Source organism: Pseudochaenichthys georgianus, chromosome 22 (assembly GCF_902827115.2).
Source record: "Pseudochaenichthys georgianus chromosome 22, fPseGeo1.2, whole genome shotgun sequence".
Classification (NCBI taxonomy): domain Eukaryota; kingdom Metazoa; phylum Chordata; class Actinopteri; order Perciformes; family Channichthyidae; genus Pseudochaenichthys; species Pseudochaenichthys georgianus.
The window spans coordinates 22,168,328-22,189,182 of NC_047524.1; the positions used below are offsets into that span (position 1 = coordinate 22,168,328).

The 20,855-nt window shown below is 40.7% G+C and overlaps 1 protein-coding gene across 2 annotated transcripts in view; it reads left to right on the plus strand.

The window, feature by feature from the left end:
- Positions 1 to 20,855, plus strand: part of LOC117467609 (peroxidasin) — a 57,068-nt gene that overhangs the window by 1,410 nt on the left and 34,803 nt on the right. The window contains exons 2-4 of one of the 2 annotated variants that reach the window (XM_034111340.1): positions 14,793 to 14,864; positions 16,008 to 16,079; positions 18,703 to 18,774. In XM_034111340.1, coding sequence (XP_033967231.1) covers positions 14,793 to 14,864; positions 16,008 to 16,079; positions 18,703 to 18,774 — 216 coding nt within the window. The remainder of the gene's footprint in view (positions 1 to 14,792; positions 14,865 to 16,007; positions 16,080 to 18,702; positions 18,775 to 20,855) is intronic. The other variant, XM_034111341.1, reaches the window with a different exon arrangement.

Genomic DNA, 20,855 nt, shown 5'->3' on the forward strand with positions numbered 1-20,855 from the left:
GTGTCTAAATGTGTTAGAGGGCTGATCACAGCAGGAGAACATGTTGTGGTTTTCCAGAAGCTTTCATGCTGAGCTTTGAAGCAGCAGCCACTTGTCGCTTTTTCCCGCTCGGCTCATGTCAGGACATGAATTTAGTTCCTACCCAGCCAGCCTCATTCTGCTGTATTAAATGTGCAACACACCAATGGTCACCTGCAGTGGAAAATAAATCCTCTACATCAAACTTGAGTTTGATTTGTGTCCTTGCAGTTCATGGTTTGTTTGCTGTGGATTAACTAAGTAGTACGCAGAGAGTGTACATCTTTAACTGGAAGGTTATTTTTCTCTTAACGTTGCTTTGAACCGCTAAGGTAGCAGTCTTGAGGGTTGAAGATCTCCCTTCAGATCCTGAGAGCTTTGCAGGATTAAGTAAAAGTGAATGAGGATTTGTTGTTGTATCGACACTTGACCTATAGCTGTGTGCTGTATTGTTGAAGTTAACCTCAGCAACAAAAAAAGTTAGTTTCCCTCCTTTTAGTTTAGGTGATTATAAACACTTGGGTTACTGAGCTTATATTTCAATAGACTGGAAAACTGTTGAGTGTATCCATTAGAAAATAAATCAATGTTGAATCTATACTATAAAGTATGCATTTTTATGATAGATAATGACACAAAACAATAATTATCTTTAACTTCTTGAAACTCCAAACTTCTCATTCTGTTTCCTGGGCGCCACTGCAGTAGCGAATAAAAAGTATTGGCTCAGACATATTACTGCGTGTGGGCCTTTTGCCAAGAGCTTTTCTACATGACACTTGGACCAAGAAACATGGACGTTTTTTCCCCCAGTTTTTTTTGTTCTCTGTGGCCTACATTTGTTTTTCAGCTGTTTTTTCAAAGTACTTTATGTTTGAGGCATTTTAGTACATTGCGTTTCCTGTCTGTAATGACATCGCTGCATATCTTTCCAGGGATTTGCTAGAGTTTGAAAAATGATTACTTTACATTAGCACTGTGTTGCCAACATTAAATACCAACTATTTATTTGAACTGGTATTACTTTAGCAGGTTACATATTGGCTTTTTACTTTTGGATTTTCTAATATATTTTTGTCCTTTTTATGGTGCTGTTTTGGACGTAACAAACACAAAATAACTTCAACAATGTACCCTGAAAACGTAAAGATAAGTTTGTGTTAAATCTTTGGCTAGCCTTAGACCAGTAGCTGTGTGTGTTGGGAGAACCAATGGCAGTATTAATGGAATGAGTGTTCAGATCTTGAGTGGAATCGGCTATTTGTTGGTGCAGAATGGCCGAGTCAATCCAGTGACGGTTGGTTACCCAGTGTCACCAGGTTGTATAACTGATCGCACAGCATGGTTTTGCTGTGGCTGTGATAAGCACACACATTTCTGTGGCAGACTCCTCTGGGCTCTGCATGGTCTAAATGTCTTAATATCTGTTACCCCTCACCCTCTTCACGGCCCAGAACAGTGGCCTGGTCTGAGTGAGTAACAGTGTTAGTAAGTCAGGGAGGGAAAGTGGAGTTCCATTGTGTGGAATTTGCTGCAGTCAGGCTTTGTGAGGCGCTCAGTCTCTGCAGCATTATGGAATGCAAAGCCAGAAATCCCCAAAGCTTCGCTCATTTGCACAGGGAGATTGGTCCCAAGATAGTTGTTGAAAGGAACTATACTATTACTGGCCCCTTATGCCCCTTTCACACCAACGTGGTTCCCGTTCTAGCTCTGTGCTTGCGCTCTTCTGGTTCTGAACCGTTTTTTTTTTTTCTCACGGGACTCACTCCTCAGTTTATACAATGTTTTGTTTCAATGAATGTATCATTTAGTTACAAATATGTGATATATCTGAACATCAAACATCCAATGAATGTCAATCTAACTGGGTTTTGATAGATAACATATCTCTTTTTCTTCTCTCAATAATTTTCATTCTTCTTTTCAAACTATTGCTCGTTTATACATTTTAAGAATGGCGTTTATCTTTTTTGAGAATGAGTTCTTATTTTATTTCATTTATTTGGGTCTACAACAGATGATCCAAATGTTAATGTCAGTAAATGTGTACTAACAGAGGCGGGGGTGTTTGTGCAAAAAACGGGGACAGAGTTGGCTGCTGTCAGACGAACAGCTGTGTGGCGTCATCACAAACGGACGTCGCTTCACGTGATGCTCCGGAGGAAAGGACGTCCCATTGCTCTTAAAACTCATTTCCCTGCTTCTTCTCCCTTCTCGTGGTAAAGACGCAAGTGAGGGATGCAAGGATTGAATTTAAGAGAAGTGAGATGCAGATATGGGATGTACTTTCCAGAAAACCATCGCAGCCATGTTTGGAGGTCCTGGTTCCTACAACCAAGCGAAGAGCCGACCATGGATTGTTAAACTAAGAATGACTCACGCACGCCTGAGAGTACTTGGCAAGCTCACTTGGGCATGTGTCACAAAGCCAAATGACTCCCCTGACTAGAGAGAAATGAGAGTAGGTCCACACCAGGGTTTCCGCTAGGATTTTTTCTCGCCGGTCAAATGTCCGGACAGAATTTATTTTACCGGACAAATTTGAAACTTACCGGTCATATTTCAATAATAATAATAAGAGTTGTGTAGCAGAGTTTCCGTTGGCAGGTAATTTACCGGACTATGAGCAGATATGCTTCAGTTTAAAACTCAGTTCACGGGGCTCATTTTTGTATTGCTTCAGTTTATAATCGTAACAGATCGAAAAATTCAGATTCATTTTTCAATAAATTATTCCACAAACAACATAATTATTACATTCAAACAAACTACTTGTAGTAGATAACGTACATTATTCAAAAGTTTACATCAACTTTGAATAATAACACGGGAGAAACGGATCCTCTCTTTTCCCCTCTCTCTCTCTCTCTCTCTCTCTCTCTCCTGACAGCCCGTCAGTTTCTCATGCAGCTCCTGCAGCTCACTAAACAGTGGGCGGGGCTTCAGGTGATCATGCAGAGCTGCTGTCTCGGTCTGACTCAGCAGCTGATCTGATCTCTCTCTCGCGTCCGGTTATACTTCACTCCCGTTTATGTCCATATAGATCAGATCCAGCTCTCCTGATCGGCCTTTATAGAGAGCACCGATCAAACTATTAAGAGTGAATATCGGCCGATAATGACCGGCGGCCGATCGATCGGAGCATCCCTAATTATTACGAGACATTTTGACCGGCAGGTTTTGAATTTACCGGTTTTGAATTAATTTTACCAGCTAAAAACCGGTAATTACCGGCTAACGGAAACCCTGCTCCACACATGGAACTCAGATGCTGGTTGAATTGGGCAGCAGCCAGGTTCACTCGTCTTCCTGGCTCAGGATGTTGAGGTTTATCAATTTAGTTACAGTCACACCATTATGTGCAGGTTGGGTGGACGCACAATGTTGTTCCCATTAACAAGTTCAATTTGGTACAGCGATCTGCTTTTGGTGGTTCAACTGGACATGTTTTCTGGTTTCTGCAGGTTTTCACTTTATTTTTTCCCGATTACCATTACTGTTTTGTGCCAGTTAAGTTAAGAAGAAATCCTTTAGTCACCTAATTTTCAGCGAACGTTCATTTCAAAAGCCAACAAAGCTAAATAGAAAGCAGCTTATCAAGCTGGATATAAGTTGGTTATTATTATAACATGGATTTATGTTGGTTTTGTCAAACTGCATTGGCATTATGAACTACAATTTGTATCACAGCAGTGTGGGAATGGCTGCTGATTAATGTATGCTGTTTATGAGCTGCGACTTCATAAGAAATGTATACTTGTTGAGTTGTCTGACAACAAATGAGAACTTTATGCATCTATATTTTAGCTGCAATAAAGAGAGCACCAGGGGACTGAACATTATACCTCAGCAGAGTAACCAGCTGTGTGAGAAATCCAGTCACAGCCGGGAATTGTGGGGCAGCAAAGTTATAAAGACAACTTTCTATCCTCTGTAGCTGTTTGATTACCTGTTAAGCCCCGAGCCTGTTTTCCAGGTCTCAGGCTCGAAAATGACATTCCCAGAACAAATGACCATATCTTCCCTTCTAAAAGGGTTAAATTAATAATCTTTTTTCTCAACGCAATGATAAACCTGTGAGTTGGATGTAGAAGAGTCAAAATCAATATAGATTTTTTTTATTTTAAAGTAAATTCAGATTGAACATACACTGAACAAAAATATAAACACAACACTTTGGTTTTTGCTCCCATTTTCATGAGATGAACTCAAAGATCTAAAACATTTTCTATATACACAAAATAACCATTTCTCTCAAATATTGTTCACAAATCTGAAAAAATCTGTGATAGTGAGCACTTCTCCTTTGCCGAGATAATCCATCCCACCTCACAGGTGTGGCATACCAAGATGCTGATTAGACAGCATGATTATTGCACAGGTGTGCCTTAGGCTGGCCACAATAAAAGGCCACTCTGAAACGTGCATTTTTGCTTTATTGGGGGGGTCCGAAAACCAGTCAGTATCTGGTGTGAGGGGTAGGATTAGGGTTAGGGGTAGAGTTAGGGTTAGGGTAATGTTGTGAATCGAGTGGCCTGTGTTTGTCGTCCATAACATACGCCTGCCCATACCATAACCCCACCACCACCATGGGCCACCATGCACGTTTCAGAGTGGCCTTTTATTGTGGCCAGCCTAAGGCACACCTGTGCAATAATCATGCGGTCTAATCAGCATCTTGATATGCCACACCTGTGAGGTGGGATGGATTATCTCGGCAAAAGAAAAGTGCTCACTATCACAGATTTTTTCAGATTTGTGAACAATATTTGAGAGAAATGGTTATTTTGTGTATATAGAAAATGTTTTAGATCTTTGAGTTGATCTCATGAAAAATGGGAGCAAAAACAAAAGTGTTGCGTTTATATTTTTGTTCAGTGTAGTAAAGAAATGTAAATTATTGTGTCCGTCCAAAAAAAAAACATTACTTATAGTGAAAACCACCCTTGAATGATGGGATAATAGACTAAAAGCTTTAGGAATCCTAACTATAACATATAATAAGTACCCTGTATCAAGGTTGATGCAAAACAAGTGAAATGTGTGAGATTTAGCACTTCTGGTGTCATCTGGGTGGATTTGACCTATCTCTGGCCCCCCTTGGTCGATTTTGATGATTGACATCTCTTTTTAACCGTTATGGGCCAATGGAATCGAGGGGAAGTTCAACACACACGTTACCAAATAAGGATTGAGAGTGAGGCGTAGCCAAAACAGGTAGCTGTCATACACTCTGGAAGCTATCATTAGCAGCTAATATGAAAACTCAGTTTTTGACATAAAAATTGAATTATGGATTATCAATAATTTTTTCAAAGTGACAGACACATTGGATTAACCTATGGATTAACCTTCAGCCACGTTTTTCTCATTTTAATGCCATTGAACATGACCTGCTCCTCACAGGATTGCGCACGAAGCCCTCAAACGAAAACATCTCGCCCTAGGTCTTCAAAGGCATGGGAATATTTTAAAGTTAGTCCAAAACGCAAAGATATTGTCATTTGCAGTCTTTGCCAAATGGAGTTGGCATATCACACAAGCACAACGGCTATGTTGGAACATTTAAAGCGGCAGCTAGCTGTGGTGGCTACCATTAGCAGCTAGCATTTGCTCGCCCATTTTTACATAAAAATGGAATTATGGATTATAAATTCAATATTTTTTTTATACATAGACGTTAAAAACCTATGGATTAACCGATTCAGCCGTGTTTTTTCTCATTTTAATGCCATTGAACACGTCTTTTGATCATATTGACAGCTACGGTGGTGAGACGATCTCCCTAGAAGCTCTGTAAAGGTACGTGTTGTGATGACTGTATTTCCTTCCCCTGTCGCGAGTCCGGATCGCTCAGTGATGATACTATATACCTACATAATCTGTGGAGTCTCAGCTTTAATCGGATATCTTGTATGTGCAGCTACGATAAGTAATAAGGTTTATCTTGAGTTCTGTGCCAATGTCCGTTAGCATTTTTCGCTCATGGGTCATTTAGATGCTTCTTATGAGACTTGTGTTTTGTTTTGGTAAACATGGTTTGTATTGTCAATTAGCTGAGATTATTTCCGTTAATCTGGTATAACACATTAATAGTTTGTTAAATATTAAGATCCCCTGAGACACAGTATCGTGAATTTTTTTTTTTTTTACATTACGTTTTTTTTTTTACATTACGTTTTTTATGAATTGAATAACAGAAAAATAATCGTTAGATTAGTCGACTAATCGATCAAATAATCGCCCGATTAATCGTTTTCGAAATAATCGTTTCCCCCCAGCACTAATGTATACCTAGAGTTCTGTGCTAAGTGCGTTAGCATTTTCTCGCTCAGGGCTCATTTATACGCTACTTGTGTTTTGTTTCGGTAAAAATGGTTCATATCATCAGTTAGCTGAGTTTCTTCCTGTTAAGTGAGTATGACACATTAATAGTTTATTACATTTTAAGAAGCCCTGAGACACAGTTTCGTGAAACGGGGGGAAAAGCTTAACAGGTTGCACAGCTGTTGTCATTGAACTGTATTTATGTTGATTTTACAGAAATCAGAGGATTCCCTAAAACTGAAATAATGTTTCAGCTGTGCTGCCTGTCTCAACATTACCAGATGTTAGCTTGGCCGTGATGCAACTTTTTGTTGTTTGTGCCAAGCAAATAGGCGAAGAATAAAAGATTTCTATCTTTTCCAGCAAATACAGCATTTCAAAATGTAGATGGCTTGATGTGTAAATATTCTGAGTAAATGGATATGGTAAGATGTTGACCAATAAGTACCAAACTTTTCCTGTGATGGGCCGTAGTTACACTGTCTCTAAATCACCTCAGTACAGGTTAGCTCTGAGTGTTAGCGAGGCTTGCTAATGTAAACAAAGACGAGATTACGTCCAAAACACGTCAGGCATTGTTTCTGATAGCAATTTTCTGTGGGTCCGCTGCCGCTGTCGGCAGCAAATCTGTATCAGCTCGTTGTACCCCTGTTTTTAAAAGATTTGGACACGGAGGAAAAGGGTTTTATTTTCTGACGCTGCGTGAGTTCCCCGACGCACCGGGGACACATATTTATGTATTAAAGACATCACATTTTGCATGATAGGTCCCCTTTAAGTAATATACAAATTAGTCTATCAGCCCCTGTACAGGGTAGTTAGTTACCCTTCCTTTTTACAGTTTCCTTTGGCGCTGTGCCATCAGAACACATGGGAGTTAACAGACTCATTTGATGTCTTTGAAGAAATGTCATAAAATGTCCAGCAATCTGTGCACATTTTTTGTGACAACAGCCGAGCTGTCTCTGGGGACTCTGAACTATTTCCTGAGGAATTTCCCATAAATGCCTCAACTACTCAATGTCCTCTATACCTACTGCTGCTTTTCTCTAGTTCCTTGATGATAAACCATCACAAAAGAGCTTCATAGACCATCTTGTTCAACTGGAAAACATTAGTCATCGCTTCCAGTTTAATTGTAGTGAAACAATTGTGGATGTTAGCGACAGCTGCATTTATAATATATAGAATAGAATTGGGAGGGATGAAACCCTCTTTAATGGTCACACATGCAGAGCACACAGCACACACAGTGACATTTGTTCTCTGCATTTAACCCATCCTAGCACCAGGAGAGTCTAGTACTAGGAGCAGTGGGCAGCTAGTGTACAGTGCCCAGGGAGCAATGGGAGTGAGGCTGGAAGGGGGATGTCCGGTGCCTTGCTCAAGGGCACCAAGGCAGGGCAGGAGGTGAACTGGGACCTCTCCAAGTAGCAGTCCGACTCCACACTCCATATTTGATGTCTGATCAGTAGTGCTGGGGGGAAACGACTATTTTGAAAACGATTAATCGGGCGATTATTTGATCGATTAGTCGACTAATCTAACGATTATTTTTCTGTTGTTCAATTCATAAAAAACGTAATGTAAAAAAAACGTAATGTAAAAAAATGTTTTGTCACGATACTGTGTCTCAGGGGATCTTAATATTTAAGAACCTATTAATGTGTTATACCAGATTAACGGAAATAATCTCAGCTAACTGACCATACAAACCATGTTTACCAAAACAAAACACAAGTCTCATAAGAAGCATCTAAATGACCCCTGAGCGAAAAATGCTAACGGACATTGGCACAGAACTCAAGATAAAAGTACCCTTATTACTTATCGTAGCTGCAAATACAATATATCCGATTAAAGCTGAGGTTCCACAGATTATGTAGGTATATAGTATCATCACTGAGTGATCCGGACTCGCGACAGGGGAAGCAAATACGGGTCATCGCAACACGTACCTTTACAGAGCTTCTAGGGAGATCGTTTCACCACCGTAGCTGTCAATCTGATCAAAAGCCACGTGTGTGCGTCGACGCGGAAATATGTCGTTGACGATATTTTGAAGTCGACGTTGTCGATGCGTCGACGTTGTCGATGCGTCGCTACAGCACTACTGATCAGGGACTTGATTGGACCGGTGACCCTACAGCTCCCAGTCCAAGCCCCTACTGACTCAGCCACTGCCGGACAAAGGGGACCTATCATGCAAAATGCACTTTTTGATGTCTTTTATACATAAATATGTGTCCCCGGTGTGTCAGGGAACTCAAGCAGCGTCAGAAAATAAAACCATCTCTCTTTTCCTCCGTACCCAAATCTCTAAAAACGGGGGTACAACGGAGCTGATCCAGATTTGCGTCCGATATGACGTAATATCGGAAATGTGGACCCACGGCACTATCAGAAATGTTGCTATCAGAAACAAGGCCCGACTGTTTTGGACGTAATATGGTCGGTGTTTACATTAGCATAGCTAACACTCAGAGCTAACCTGTACTGGAGAGCACGTGTGTGAAGAAGCTGGATATAAAAAGGAACTCACCTTGTGGTAAACCTGAGAGAGAAAGCCTTTGAGTTCCATACTGTTTCAGAAATAATCCTTGATAATCCGTGATATGGCATTTCATCACGGCAGTATTTAGTTTAGACAGTAGCTGCCGGGTCCCGCATGAGCTCAGCCCCCTCCTTTTTTTTTTATCAATTTCTTCTTTCTTTTTTTAAAGCTTTATACCCAAAACCAGCACTTTTGAAACAGGAAGTGAAATAGAGGGATATGAGGCATGGCTAGAATGGGTGATCTGTTTGGTATTTTGAGCAAAACACTTCATAGACATGTTTTTTATATATTTGTATATATCTAAGACCTATGCTATTGCCTAACAACAGCATGATGGGTGCACTTTAAGGTAGATCTTGTGAAATTAGTATCATTAAGCCAGCCTTATTGCTTATAGAGTGGTGCAGTGACGCGTCCTAAAACCCGGAAGTAAGCTTCTTCCGATTCCCTCGACAAAAAAGCAATGCAATTTTGGAAGATAGCTCGAAATAAGGTCTGTGGTTCACACACATTTAAGAGACGGATCATGTTTTGTTCAGTCGGATAATTTCCACATGTCTACCCTACTTTTATAATTTTCGAATCATAAATCTATTGATCATAAATCTATCGATTTAGATGTATGATTCGAAAATTATAAAAGTGAAAATAAATCATTGTTTGGGTTATGATGCATCGACAGATAAGGTTTTTTATTCACAGTTCTAGAGAAATAATTATTAAAACAGCACAGAGAGCCAGGGCTGCCATTATGTGGTCAAAAGCCACTTTTGCAAGCCCGAGAGCACTATTGGGCAATGTCATCAACCCCAATACTTCAGGACACTCAGCTGAGGACTTGAGTCAGCTGAGCCTTTCCAAACCCTTCATGCTTTTCCTTTAAACACAGACAACACTCTGCTTGGTCTTACATAGCCTTCTCTATAAAGAAACAGAGTCATCTCAACCGTTAAGTGACATACAAAGTCAAAACAACAGCAACCAACCATGACAAAAAGTTCAGTTAACAAATGATGACAATGTGAGTTTTTCAGTTTATTCTAAATGTGCTGCTCTCAGTCCATAGTGTGTGTTTGTGTGTGTAGGGGACACTGGTTGAGCCAGTTCAAGGTAAAGCTAAGACCCTAGAGTATGACCCTTCATTTGACTTTAGACTTACCTCAGCAGAATTGAGAAAGAGGGCTTTCATCTCTGCACCTGAGATGGGTGCTGCTTGAACCAAGCGGAAAACTCTGGGGAAGAGCCGGGACGCTAATACGGAAGTGTCTCAAACTGCAGTTCATCTAGTGGCCAGTAGGAGCAGGCTGCAGAAGGGAGCAATTTCCATAGACCCCCATGTTAAAATGCCCAACTTTACAGCAGAAATAAACATGTTTACATCGTGGTTCAAAAAACCATATTCTCTGTATAGTTAGATCCCCCCTTCATGAATATGGATTGGGGGGGTGCATTTTTTCTCAACACATCTATTTAATTAATATTAAGCCTTAAATCTTTTGCATAAATTAGGGCGTGGTCACTTTGATGGACACGTACATGCCTCACTGTCAGCTAACAGCAACTTGTCCACTCTGCTAGGCTACAACCATAGAGGCTACAACGTTAGTTAGTTGTAGTTACTGTACTTGACCCTTTAGCCGTGTTCGTGGTGATTGTGCCTTTTAGGGAATATTGTTACAAATACCAGACAATTAAAATGTTGTGCTGTGCGCTTGAATGTACTAACAGAACTTCCAAGAAGTCTAAAATTATAATATTATACATGTTAACCCCGTTCGCAGGTGTTTGTGTGCTTGATAGCTTAGCTTGCTACTTATTAGCCAGCTAAGGACGTAACCCTTTATACATACATATACATTTTAGTTTATGATTCAGCCTTGGGTAAGACTTTTATAGTCTATGGCTATGACGCCCATAATGCTAAACGGGAGCAAATGTTAATAGGGGACCCAATTATCCCAGTGGTGGCCGCCGGAGCTAACGGAGCCGGCGTCCCGGAGATAGCCCACTGCGGCTCCGTTAGGTCCGGGCGGTGGAGTCCGTCTTTTCTCAACGTGTGAATGTTGCAAATGTATTATCTTTTCAATTTACACACGGCATCTATTGCACGTCTGTCCGTCCTGGGAGAGGGGTCCCTCCTCTGTTGCTCTCCCTGAGGTTTCTCCCATTTTTCCCTTTAAACTGGGTTTTCTTTGGAAGTTTTTCCTTGTACGATGTGAGGGTCTAAGGACAGAGGGTGTCGTATTGTCATACTGATATTCTGTATAAACTGTGAAGACCACTGAGACAAATGTAACATTTGTGATATTGGGCTATATAAATAAACATTGATTGATTGATTGAATTACAGGCATTAAGAATAACAAAATATAGCTAATTCTCTTGCAGATTGTCTCATTTGATTATGAATGTAACGTTTATATAGGGGAACTACACTGTTAGCAGTAACTTGGTATGCATGTATTTCATGTTAGCTTAGCTTCTTAGCCTGAGCTAGCTCTGTTTACTTCCAGTTCGGAGGCAGCAGGTCCCGTCTCGGCTCCGCCTCTTTGCCTTTATTTGGAGCAGGCGGGATTAGACTCTGACGTCACAGTCGTGCCGTTAGTGGCCGACTCCGCCTACTAAGGGCTTCTCGGCAACTCTGCAGAATCCTATGGGTGACGTCACGGACACTACGTCCATTTATATATACACAGTCTATGGCTTGAACCAGCATGTAGACCCCCCTCCCCCACCCACCCTCATCTCTCTGAGCTCGAGGCAGTTTGGCAGCCCCTGCCTCAGCTTGTCAGGGGAGTGCATTCTGTACCCTGGGCTTGTTGCCTCAAGAGGGGAGTTTTCCTAAGGGTGCTGTACCGCTTCACCTCAGAGTGATCCCCGATGTTCTTACGGAAGACCCTCAACCCTCTCTTCACCTCAAATGTTTTTGACAGTCAATTACAGCCCAGGGTTTCCGCTACGATTTTTTTCTCGCCGGTCAAATGTCCGGGCAGAATTTATTTTACCGGACAAATTTGAAACTTACCGGTCATATTTCAATAATAATAAGAGTTGTGTAGCAGATTTTCCGTTAGCATGTAATTACCGGACTATGAGCAGATATGCTTCAGTTTAAAACTCAGTTCACGGGGCTCATTTTTGTATTGCTTCAGTTTATAATCCTAACAGATCGAAAAATTCAGATTCATTTTTCAATAAATGATTCCACAAACAACATAATTATTACATTCAAACAAACTACTTGTAGTAGATAACGTACATTATTTACATTGCATTTGAATAATAACACGGGAGAAACGGATCCTCTCTTTTCCCCTCTCCCTCCCTCTCTCTCCTGACAGCCCGTCAGTTTCTCATGCAGCTCCTGCAGCTCGCTAAACAGAGGGCGGGGCTTCAGGTGATTATGCAGAGCTGCGTGTCTCGGTCAGACTCAGCAGCTGATCTGATCTCTCTCTCACGTCTGGTTACACTTCACTCGCGTTTATGTCCATATCGATCTGATCCAGCTCTCCTGATCGGCCTTTATAGAGAGCACCGATCAAACTATTAAGAGTGAATATGGGCCGATAATGACCGGCGGCCGATCGATCGGAGCCTCCCTAATTATTACGAGACATTTTGACCGGCAGGTTTTGAATTTACCGTTTTTTAATACATTTTACCAGCTAAAAACCGGTAATTACCGGCTAACGGAAACCCTGTTACAGCCCTAAGTATCCTTAGGGACGGGTGGCGCAGTGGTCTGTGCATCTGATCATCAGATCATTCGAAACCCGCTCCTGCCGCCACTGCGTCAGGCCGTTATGTCCTTGGGTAAGACACTTCACCCGGATTTGCTCCTGTGGGTATTGTCCACAGTACATGTATGATACTAATGTGTACTTGTAAAAGCGCCTCGATGACTTCGAGGCGTGAAGATGGACGGTGTGGCGCAGTGCGCTGTGCAATGATCATCAGATCAAGGGGTGAAACCCGCCGCTGCTGCGTCTGTGCTGTTGTGTCCTTGGGCAAGACACTTCACCTGAACTTGCTCCTGTGGGTATTGTCCACAGTGACCATTGCATGTATAAACAAAATATGTGTAATGTGTATCTGTAAAGCGCTTTGAGCACTGGAAAAAGCGCTATAATAAATGTAAGGAATTATTAGTGCTCAAAGTGCATCAAACTTGCACTCCTGTTTCATCTCCCTGATTGTGAGGTTTTATTGTTTGGTCAAAGCTGTTGATTAATTTGAAAATAATAGTTTTATTTTGAAGTTACAGAAGGTGGTGCCAGAAACAACAATATAATAGCTGTTTGAAGGACGTTCCACACAAAGCATGTCAGCTACAGAAAAGCTCTTCGAGTGAAGTCTTGCACTAGCTCACAGTCTATATGAAAGGAAGTCAGCATATGAAAAAGTTGGACTCCCTCTGATTCGACCCATATGTGAAGGCTTTTACAGAGTCACTGACCCATAAACATTTCACCGGCTATGAAATCAGTTGATTTAGTTATTTAGACGTCATCTTTTCAGAAATGTAAGGAGTCACCGCTGCTTTGCTTTTTGTGAATAAAGGGAAATTGACAAGATAAATACTGAGCTATAATGTTGCAGTCAAACTGAGAATAAGACTGATCCCAGGGTTCTCATCACCCTGGTGCCATGACAGTTTTGCACAATCACATTATGTCTGTGTGACCCGGTCTAAGATGATTTACTTTGTATGGTCATTTCCAGTGAGTGAGGCTTTCTAGAGAAAAAGGCTGATGTAGTTCTTCCTTTCTTCAGTGCAGTGATACATCTGCTATGTGGATCCACCCGAATGCTCCCTTTATCTCTTTGGCCAGAGGTTTTTTCAATAGACTTTCCTCTCAGGTGACATGCTCTGTCGAATAATGCTACACTTCTTTGGTGGTTGGTGGTTAAAGCAGACCTTAAAGTAGGGCTGCTCGATTATGGCAAAAATCATAATCTCGATTATTTGGGTCAATAATTGATATCACGATTATTAAAAACAATTATCCATTTACTTTGAAAACATACATTTATTGAAAAAAAAAACGTGAACGGTATGTTTTTAACAGTTGATTACCCTGAACTTTAAGTATAATTAAACTAAAAAAAACAATAAAAAAAAAAAAAAATCGTTTTATTTCGATTATGTTGTTTTCATAATCGTTGCAAGCCAAAATCGTAATTGCGATTAACATACGATTAATTTAGCAGCCCTACCTTAAAGACCTTGATACAAATGGTGTTTCTGCATGCACTCACTGTTAAGAGTTCTCTAAATGCTCCTCGTCATCTAAATAGCTGTTTCCCCTTACAGAATATCTTATTAAAACGCGTTTAGCAAAAGGCTTAGTTGAAGATCAGATGACTTACAGCCCAAGTTCCATAAACATAACATCACTGTTAAGATGACATGTTCCAATTTCAAGTAATGCCTCGTGGGTTTAAGAATGAGTTCACCTTCACAGGGATATTTGCAGTTTTAGGGTCTTTACCTCGTCAAGCTATGTCACTCTTTGGTAGACCAAGAGTGATTAGTGCCATGTCAAAGTTATTGTTATCATTACACAGCCTCTTTAAATTAAGAAGTTAAAGGAGAAAGACCCTGACAACTGCTGTCTGCTGCGACAGGCTTTGCGATTGTTATCTTTGGGGCAAATGTTATATAAATCTGCCCACATGATTAAAGCTTCACAAAGGCATTCTTGTGAAATGAGTAACGTGTCCAATTATCCTTCAGGATTATTATGTGAACGCTCTGCTGTTGGCTTTAGTTAATGCAGATGTGTATTGCATGCTTTCAAAACATTTAGAGATCTTTCAAGTAAATTGTATTCATGTACAACTTTTGACACTCTCCTTAATATGAATATATTTGTCTTCTTTTCTACAGCGACCTCAGGTTCAACAAAATCAAGGATCTACAACCAGGTTCCTTCAAACGATTAAAGAACCTCAATACACTGTAAGTCCCTGCTCCTCTTTTTTGACACAAATGTGTTTTTTGAATAATATTTCATCGTATAAGCATTTTGTTGTGAGTTGCATTTAATGAGTCTTTTGAAATAGATCTAGACACTTTCCTTAAAACAACACACACACACACACACACACACACACACACACACACATACACATACACATACACATACACATACACATACACATACACATACACATACACATACACATACACACACACACACACACAGATTCTGGCTTGTTCTGCTATGGTTTCACACATGTAGGTCAGCTCGTAATCTGAGGAATTTACTTTTCCACTTCCACCCACAGAGCTATTGGTCATATGTCCGGGCTGCTACATGGTGCATTGCTAAGCTAATTAAGGACCTGTAATGTTTCAAGTGTTTGTGTTTTTCTTGGGCAACATATTAGTTTAGCAACCTTCTTAACATAAAGAACAAATGTGTGCATGTTTCAGCAATCCAGTAATAACAGTGTTTACACTGTTCAGCTGACTGCTCAAATAAATCAGACACACCTTAACATTATTAAAATGCTTTCTCCTGTGGCAGCTGCAAAGAAAGGTAGAAGAAAAACGCAAAAAGAAGAAGAGTAAAATTGGAATGTGTAGTATACAGTTATATACTGTATATCCATAGATAAAAAACATGAGAATCATTGCAGGCTATTAACATAGTGGTTTAGATTTATTTTCAAAGTCAAGAAAAGTCCCGGCTTTTCCTATCAGCCAGCTATGTGGACCGCTGAGAGCTGCATATCCCCAACAGCTCTTTATGGTTTCAGTCTGCAGTTCCACGGACTGAACAACAACAACTAAAAACCATCAGTCTTTGCAGTACAGCGACATGTCCTATATTACTTTATCAAAAAGATCACAACACTTTGGGAATAACAACTCTGCACACTGCAGGTGTTTTTAAATCGCAGAGAAATATGAAACTGTGTTATAAGATGACCAACAGAACCTATACTGTGACAGACGTCAGCAGGCAATTGATTCAAATTCCTTTCAATTCCATTATAATGTATTTTGCCTTAAATAGCTTTTTGCACTCCTCTCCGAATGAACCCACACAAACTGTCCATCTTGTAAAACATATCCCCTGTTGTCTTTTCTACACAGCCTCCTCAACAACAATCATATACGAAGGATCCCCAGGGGGGCATTTGAAGATCTGGAAAACCTCAAATATCTGTAAGTTGCCTCATGTCAATGTTGTTGTGCTTTTGAGTGATAGAGTTTAAGAATATGTGGCAGTACCTCTTTACTGTCAAACTTGATAGTTGGCTGTTAAAGGAGTTCACATTTGTTCCATCAACAGAAGAGGGAGCATGGTGAAACATGTCTGATACTATTGTTGCAAAAAAACAACACTTATTGATGGTTACTGCTCAGACAGTATACATGTATCAGGGCAGTGTTAAAAAAATACATCAAGGAACAGTCTCCCTTTGTCTGATCCTCTGTATTTAAGTGTCTGGAAGCCGTGACCTGGAGGCAGGGTTGAGAACAGATTGTCGAGGCATGTGTAGCCTCAAGGTTTCTGTGGGATTGCTAGTTTGCTTCCTTTGTTCGTCACTTGCATTAACATCCCACAGGCTATAGTCGCGGTAAGAGCACTGTCTGTGCTCACGGTTAGATATGGACTGATTTCCTTGCCTGGAACTACGCAGTACATGCGCGCAGTGCCTTGTGTTTGGTGATATTTGTGTACATTTTGAGCTCTGATTAGACAAGGCTAGGTGTCTGCATAATGGCAGATAAAGTACCATATTCAAATGAATAATATAACTACTGATCAAAGTCTGTTTGTGTGAAAGAAGTAGCGTGACATTAAGGCTTTACTGGATAAGAATGTCATGTATTTAAACCCTTTACCATGCTTTTTAGGTGTGACATTTTTGCCTTTTTATATAGATCAAGTCTATATTGCCTGTGGATTAAGCAAATACTCTCGCCCTGCTAGAATATAAGAACATTAGGTCATGCACACTTATTGACAAAGAAAAGGTCTGTCTCAACTTAAAGAATTTCAAATGAACTGAGGGGTCGCCTTCCGATAGTTTGACACATGGACTCTCAGGGGGCAGCCCTACGTGACATACTGTTACATCACTGTTCAGGTCATATTTCGGCCGAGCATACACATGAGACAGGATCATACACAACAACTCTGAGAGAGAGAGTGGGGGTGAGTGGGCTTTTTACTTTTTTTCTCTCCTCATTTCACCCAAACACAAACATGTGTTCCCGGCATATATCCTCCCTCTTTGTGTTGTAATTGAATCCTGTAGCTATTTTAATTACAATGGCCCTCGCAGTTAAACGTAGAGTTGATCCTAACCCTGCACCATTGTCTACTCTTTGTGATTAGGGTAAGGTATCCCCCCCCCCCATCTCTCCTCTTTACTTCCTTTAAACCTTTGTAAAGTCCACTCCCTGTCATCTTTCAGGTCCTCCAAACCCTAATGGCCCGGGTGCCCCCTCCCCCTCTTCCACAGCACAGTCATACAGAGTTCAATGCACCTCTTTCTGGAATAATGTATTATTATTCTGTTACCTTACATCCATCTATAATTGTCAATCAGTGCATTTACTATAAGAACACAGATTTAATCCCGCATCAAATAACTTTAATTTAACTTTCTTAGTTACATACGGATCCTGTTTTAATTTAAATGTATACATTTTGGTTTTGTGATGTTTAGTGATCAGCAGCAGTCAGGAAAAATCCTCCTGGTTCTTAAACCCAAAGACAGTGATAAAAGAAGTCACCAAAGTACACAAATAACACACACATCAGTATGTACGGAATAGCTTGGCATGGAAATGAATTGTCATGGTCGCGTTACCAGAGACAGGCTCTAACATTGAGAAAGGTATGCGACTATAAAAAGAGGATGTTTATTTGTCCATGCATTCCATGCACTTGTACTGTGGGGAGCTCCCATCTCTCATCGTGTCTCATCACGAGTGCAGTGTTGGAAAGTGACACTGAAATATGGGAGAGTAAAGGGCAGAGCCTTACATCTTTGCTTTTCTAGTATCACATTTCTGTAACATGTATGATGGATGGAAAACATGCACACATCAAGGGTATTTGTCTTTCAGTGTGCTAACATCCCATAATCATCCTGTATGTGCTGCGTGTTACAGTTATTTCAAGTTCGAATGGATGATCTTATGTGATGCACACACCATGTTAACAGCCACACATGTTCATGAGGTGTGCACATATCTAAGTCTTTGATTTGGATTGTGTTATGTAAATGTAAACCTATACTGTTGGACTAGGGATGTCAATGAAGCAGGAAGTGTAGTATATACTTCATTAAAAACATAATCTACAGTATTCATATATGTCATTCATACCATCATAAAATGGCAGCCAGACAACTGTATTGTGATCAGATCCCCTCTACCGTCTCTTATAATAACCAGATAGAATTCAGATGATCGTGTGTGTGTGTGTGTGTGTGTGTGTGTGTGTGTGTGTGTGTGTGTGTGTGTGTGTGTGTGTGTGTGTGTGTGTGTGTGTGTGTGTGTGTGTGTGTGTGTGTGTGTGTGTGTGTGTGTGTGTGTGTGTGTGTGTGTGTGTGTGTGTGTGTGTGTGTGTGTGTGTGTGTGTGTGTGTGTGTGTGTGTGTGTGTGTGTGTGTGTGTGTGTGTGTGTGTGTGTGTGTGTGTGTGTGTGTGTGTGTGTGTGTGTGTGTGTGTGTGTGTGTGTGTGTGTGTGTGTGTGTGTGTGTGTGTGTGTGTGTGTGTGTGTGTGTGTGTGTGTGTGTGTTACTAATGTTACTGGTTATCTCTCCTTCCAGCTATTTGTACAAGAATGAAATCCAATCAATTGACAGACAAGCATTTAAGGGGCTTGTTTCTCTTGAGCAACTGTAAGTGACCAACTTCCTCCTTTACCTTTCCTTCTGCTCGACCAACCTGCTACTCCCCGCCCCCACTGTCTCCCCGTCTGTAAAACACCTCTAGCACCCCCACCCACCCCTTCCTGAGAGATTGCTAAAAAAAAAAAAACTATTCATGATCCCTGGTAAGGTCAACATTGTTGATGCATTTCACAAATATTGACATTATTTTTGAGCTGTTATGAACGTTGTATGACATGACTGCGTGGGCCTTACACAGTTGTCATGATGTTCAGTTTTCATTACCGTGTCACTTTCCACCTCCACCCCCTGCGTGCGCCCCTCTATCTACTTTTCCACCGCCACCATGCATGCCGTGTGTGCACCCACCCTTGTATGCCGCGCTGACCCTTTTGCATGAGTCGCATGTCTTGTGGTCAGGACGGCAGATATTTGCCACCCCCATGCAAAGCCCAGAGCATGACGTCTAGCCTTGTGCTGCCAGTAGTGTTGTGCTCGGTCAGAGCTCGTGCTTCAGAGCAAAGCTTGACTTGCAATGCGTGTCTCCTGCTACTGCAGAAACGTCCCTTGTGCTCCAATTTGCTGCTTTAAGTGTTTTGAGAAGCCTTTAGTGCATAATGTCTGTTAAGTCTGTGTGATGAAATGTAATTGCTTTCTGTAAGTCTTAAAATACACACAACCCTGTTCTATCTTGATACCATACTTTCATGTTTGACAATAACAACACATTAGCAAATGTTGTTTGATGTATGAATTGTGATCATAAAATTGTACAAGATTTTTTTCAAAAAGCCATAATTCTAACTTTCATGGTTGACTTGCACCTTTTTTAGCAGATTAAAGGTTCTTGGTCTCTTTTTGGAGCTGATTACTCATTCTCTAAACTGGATTTACAGGGCAACAGATACACAATGCACCAAGTCAGACCACCCCCTACATCGGGGTCCATGCCTGGCAGCTGTTTTGAGTTTCGCCGCAATAATGAAGGGTTTTATATACGAGTGACAAGTTCTGAGCCTGATTGAATATACTTGAATATGTATTCTATATCACCGCTGGAGCTTTAAGTCACATACTTCTTAGTAATAGCCCCAGCTCTCTCTGTTGTTGTTTTGTCAACATGCCAGTTGGGTTGTTAGGGATCACAAAGGAACACACACACATGGTCACAACATGGATGCAAAGCAAGACATTATCTAGTTTTTTACATTTAAAACCAATTCTGATACTAACGTTATCCACATCTAAAATTGTTATAACAGCAACACTTGATCTCAAATGTTATTGAAGGTGTAATGGAAAAAAATAGGATGTTAATTGAAAACTGGAGGGGTATTAAGTGGCTTTAAAATGAGCTTAGTTCTGTCTTCATTAAACCATTGTGTCTTTCTGCTAATCTGCATTGTGTTGTTTTCTGTCCAGGCTCCTTTCAACAATAGAAAACACCCAAAGACAAAATGTTGGATGTTCAGTGCAGCTTTTCAAAATACAGAAATAAATCAGCAGTTGAGATACACTTAAAGAAACAACTAAAAATGACTTTGTAGTGTTGAACACATCCAGAGGAATTTAGCATTTTATGTTACACTCTATGCCGCTTTAGTTTTTCTCTGTGTCTGCTTTGTCTGTTGCTTTCACTGTCCAAACAAACCAATTGAGTCCTTACACTTACCGATCTGCCATCCCTTTGATTTCCCTGACATTGTATTTGTTAGCCTGTGCTTTGATTTATGTTTTCTCAGCTCAGGCTTTTTGGAGCAGAACTTGTGTTTGCATTCCATGTGGTAATCGTTGTTCCTGCTTTTCACCTGTGGGCAATCTCATTTCAAACTTCAGCCATAGATTTACAGACCCTGTACATCAACTCTCCAAGATGAATGTGCAAATTCCTTCGGTCACCTTTTTTTAAACTACTTTTGAACATTTTGAAGTGTAAGGGATAGACGGGCGAACAGAAAAAACTAGAAAACACTGTTTTTTAACAGTTTTCTAAATGATACACCTCTTAGGCTCTTCCAGGACGATGCATTTATATTTAGTCAGACAGGGATCCCTAATCCAGTTTGACTGTGCTTTGTCTATGCTCTGTT